The sequence below is a fragment of the Micromys minutus genome (genome assembly GCF_963924665.1).
Source record: "Micromys minutus genome assembly, chromosome: 7".
Lineage (NCBI taxonomy): Eukaryota > Metazoa > Chordata > Mammalia > Rodentia > Muridae > Micromys > Micromys minutus.
The window spans coordinates 7059815-7064404 of NC_137976.1; the positions used below are offsets into that span (position 1 = coordinate 7059815).

Consider the following 4590-nt stretch of genomic DNA (forward strand, 5'->3'; position numbering starts at 1 on the left):
GTGCTGCAGGTGAATTTCTGTCTTTTTTGTCCTTCCTTCAATCCTAGTCATCGTAGTAATGGACACACCTCTTCCTGTCCTTTTCAATAAACACAGCACTTAAATGCCATGCTGAAAATTTCAACTGAAACATGACTCCAACTGGCCTAAGTTCTCATGGATCCTGGATTTAGAGGAAGTACTTGCCAGCTCTCCCACATCTGTGTCATCTATATGCTTGATGGTAAAGAGTTTTAAAAATTCTGTCACTGGCTGTCGAGATGGAAAAGTGTTTGTTTGCTTCTGAGCCAGATGGTCTGAGCCTACATGGTGGAGGAGAAGACGTCAAAAAGATGTCCTCTGACCTTTATACACATATACATGGTGGCATGTGTGTTTCTCTCTCTCTCTCTCTCTCTCTCTCTTTCTCTCTCTCTTTCTCTCTCCCTCTTTCTCTCAAAAACAAAACAAAACAAAACCCCCAAACCCAAAACCAAACAAACAGCAACAGCAACAACAACAATAAACCAACCCTTTGCCGTTCTAGGAATACATAAATAGTCACTGACAGATTCTGTCCTCTTCACCCTTTTTGCGTTTGCACTGCTGAATCTCTGCCCTGTGTCCTGCAAGTACTCAGCTGACAGAAGCCTGTAAACTACTCCTCTATTGTAAAAGAAGCAGCCCAACCCTTGACCAGGCTCCCAGACCTTCAAACATCTTCCGGGACATTTCTGCTGGGGGAAGGATCAAGGTCATAACATTGTGGAAAGTAGTCATCTCCTTAATCTCTCTCCCCTTGCTCCTGAGAACCTTCTTGGAGCCATTGAAGTTGATCCTTGGGATTTCTAACTCAGCCCACGGTCCAGCATCTTACTGTTTGAGTGTATCATCAGCCTCTAATTAGATGAATGATGCTTTTCTTGCAAGGAGACTTCTGATGAGTTCTGACGTAAAACTGTTCTCTTTGTGGGCCTGCGTGTAGCCCTCAAATGTATGTAAATCCATGATTGTTCCCCATGGAAGCCAGGACGTGTCAGATTTTTTATGGCTGTTTTGAGGTGGGAATATCATGGCTACTTAAGTTGTGTTGGAATGACTTACTTTGTTAGCTCAAACAGGTGATTTACCTGTGTACAAATGGACTCACAGAAACAGTCAATTTTATTTCTCAGAGCTGACTATATTATTCTGAAATGAAACAAAAGAGAGTAGCATCAGTATGGGTCTCCAAGCATAAAAGGAATAATTAAATATTACAGAAATCTCCTCATAGATCCATTTGCTACGAAGCATTGATTAAGTGTCTGATCCCGCCCACCCTTGCCTACCCTTATCTGTGATAAAGACAATGACCTTGGAGAGTCTTTAGTTTATTCTTGATTAAAATGTGTCCTATCTATAATAGCTTGAGTGAAAAAATAAATATGTTTTGACTGCACTGAGCAAAATGGGACAAAGACACTGTAGCCCTTTAAATTAACATTACAATAATTTTAAAATTAATGAAGCCTGTCTCCTGGCATCCTAATGAGGCTCAAGAGTAATTGTTAGCCATTTTTATTAGAGTAAAACTTTTAGGAATAATTCTGGACCAATTCATTTAAAGAGGGTCTCTGTTGGCTGTGACTGCAGTTCGAGTTAATAAGCATCTAACTCTCTGCCTTGCTGGAATAAAACAGGATTCCAGAACTTTCTCTCCTTCCTGTGCTCTTCCTGCTTTGGTACATTAGGGAAAGCCAAGGATTACCTCCCGATTTGGACTAGTCTCTGTGTCCCTTTCCTTCGCAGGCAGGTCTTCTCATTGCCACCACGAAGCGTTCTGAAGGAGCAGTTCCCCTCATTAGAAGCCCCGTTAGCCGTGGAAGAGTGACTCATTAAGTTATGTCAAAAGCATATTAAATGTCAATGACAAACCAAGCATGGTATGAGCTTACAGTCAGCCCTGACCGGAAGGGAGAGAGAGTGCTAGTGAGGCAGTGGCAGGCTTGGAGTTGTGGCTGGATGGCCACTCATCAGATGCAAGCAGATGAATGGGGGATGAAATGTGGCTAAGGATGACCAATACCTTTGAAGCTGTCGACTGCATTCTTAACCCAGACTAAATACAGTGCAGGAGACTTATGATTTAGTTACCAAACTACTAAATGTCCTTTACGAGGGAGAAGGCTTCTCGAGGGACAATTAACTTGCAGAGTCACAAGATGTTCTAAGGCAAGGTGGTATGAGCCAAAGAAGCCAAGGGAACCAGTGCGGGAACCCCACCCATGAGCAAGGATATATAAAAGCCCAGGAGCCTGAAGTAGCATTCATTATTCAGCTTACTTCAAGGATACAGTGCACCTCTCTCTCTCTCTTTCTCTCTCTGCCATCATGTCTTTCAACTGCTCCACAAGAAATTGCTCTTCCAGGCAAGTTGCAGGACGTTACGCCGCTCCAGCGGACCCAGTTACCACAGCTTCAGCCCGTGATTCAGACTGCCTGAGTGGCCTCTACCTGCCCAGTTCCTTCCAAACTGGGTCCTGGCTACTGGACCACTGTCAGGAGTCATGTTGTGAGCCCAGCGCCTGCCAGCCAACGTGCTACCAGAGAACTTCGTGTATCTCCACCCCTGTCCAGGTAACTTGCAATCGACAAACCACCTGTGTCTCCAATCCCTGCTCTACCCCCTGTAGCCGGCCACTCACCTTTGTGTCCACTGGCTGTCAGTCCCTGGGAGGAATTTCCAGCTCCTGCCAACCAGTGGGAGGCATCTCTACCACCTGCCAATCAGTGGGAGGCATCTCTTCTGTCTGCCAACCAGTGGGAGGCATTTCCACTGTGTGCCAACCAGTGGGAGGCATCTCTTCTGTCTGCCAGCCAACCTGTGGAGTCTCCAGGACATACCAGCAATCCTGTGTGTCCAGTTGCCGAAGAACTTGCTAAGTGCATACGAGCCAGCGAGTCAGCTGAGTCTCCGTGCCCTGCCAGCTGTGTTTCCGGGACCTTCCTGTATGCTGCCTGAACTGTGTTATTGACTGCCAAGTTGCTGGCTGCTAGCTACGCCCAAGCTGCCTTTGACGCTCTAAAATGTTTCTTGCCAGCACTAAGATAACTTTATGGTTTGATTTCTGGTTCCGTGTAAGCCTCTCAAAGCTTCCAGAGGCTTCGCCACCTCAGTCCAGTCTGAGAACTCACGATGCTTCCAGAGGTCCTCCTGCCAACAGTCCACGTCTTCACCTTGCTGCTACATTGCCTGGTTTCTGCTTTTGCGTCTCTGACAAAGGGAGCTGGTCGCTCTGTGTATTTCTCAATAAACTCGCATTAGTTGGCATCGCAGTCACGTGTCTCAGCAGACTTCTTTATTTGTGAGGGGTTTTGTGATTTGAGAGTCATTCTTTGCTGGTCAGGCCCTGACTTCCTTCTGCTTCCTGAGCACAGAGAACAGGTGTGGTGATTACGTTCAGGGACGAGTCACAAATCACCTTGAGCTTTGTGCTTCAGAGAACGAGGCCAAGTTAGGGCCGTGGTGAAGCACCATGGCATTTGATGACCGATTGGATGTCTATAATTCCCTGAAAATTTGAGGGACCCACAAAATGGCTTCCGTGGAGGTCAAAGCTAAGCTCTTTAGGAAGCGAGGGAGTTCAGAGTGAGGAGCAGTCAGAGGATTTCCTCATTAAAAGACCACTGTGAAAACCTTTGATATGACCCATCCATGATCAGCTGGGCTGGAGGGAGATTGGAGAAGGAAGAGTAGTTGATTCTTGGCCTTAGGAATCAATGCACCCAAAGGACCAACATTAACTCTATTCTCCCCTTGCTTTCTGGAACAAATCTGTGGTCTCCAAACATGATGAGCCAATATTTAATATATCTGGCAAAAGAGACTTAAGAAAAATGTCAGGGACATTTTATTTCTTAATATTTTTTCTCCTGTGTGGTGCTAAAGATGGAACCTAGGACCTAGTGTAGGCTAGCCAAATATTGTACCTCCTGTCTAGGTTTGTTTTCGCCCCCACCCCAACTCACTTCTTGCTTGCTTTCCCCTGCAATCCATAGGCTAGTAGACCAAGCCATCTGGATGGGTGGGATTCCATGTGTCACTCCATTTGCCTTTCATGAAGAAATGAGGACTGGGCACCCTTGGGTCTGCTTTTGTCCTCTTCATCTGTCATGTCCACAAGCATATCTCAATATGCTCTCTTCCGAATTGCTCTGACAGACACACAAACGGACAGTCATTCGACAAAACAGAGACTTCTGCGGTGCCAGCGCCGGGAGCCGCAGATGCCTTTGCTCCCGGCACCAGCTGCTTTGTGCAGACCCAATGCATCATCCTCTGCTGCCTGCGCTGCAAAGTGTTTTTCTTATATTACTGATGGCTTTTCAGAGGCAGAACGTATAGATGATTTCTATATAGATGTGATACTTTCAATTTTTCCCTCTGCTGACTCTCGTCCTCAAATATCCCCTTTTATCAAAGAAGCATTGGATGTGTCTCTCACTAAAGCAAGACATGGTGTTTGCTGTGTGCTCATTCCATGTCCCCCTCTTTATTCCTTTCAAAGAATTGCTGACTTTCCAAAATGCCCCAATTTGTCCCAAAATGCAAATCACTCTGTGTGTGTG

General features: G+C 45.8%; 1 protein-coding gene across 1 annotated transcript; it reads left to right on the top strand.

The window, feature by feature from the left end:
- Positions 1–2352: 2352 nt before the first annotated feature.
- KRTAP11-1 (keratin associated protein 11-1) lies at positions 2353–2904 on the top strand (the record flags this gene model as incomplete). Its single annotated transcript, XM_080919674.1, has 1 exon — positions 2353–2904. The coding sequence occupies one exon, from the start codon at positions 2353–2355 to the stop codon at positions 2902–2904; it is 552 nt and encodes a 183-aa protein (XP_080775800.1).
- Between the last annotated feature and the right edge of the window lie 1686 nt (positions 2905–4590).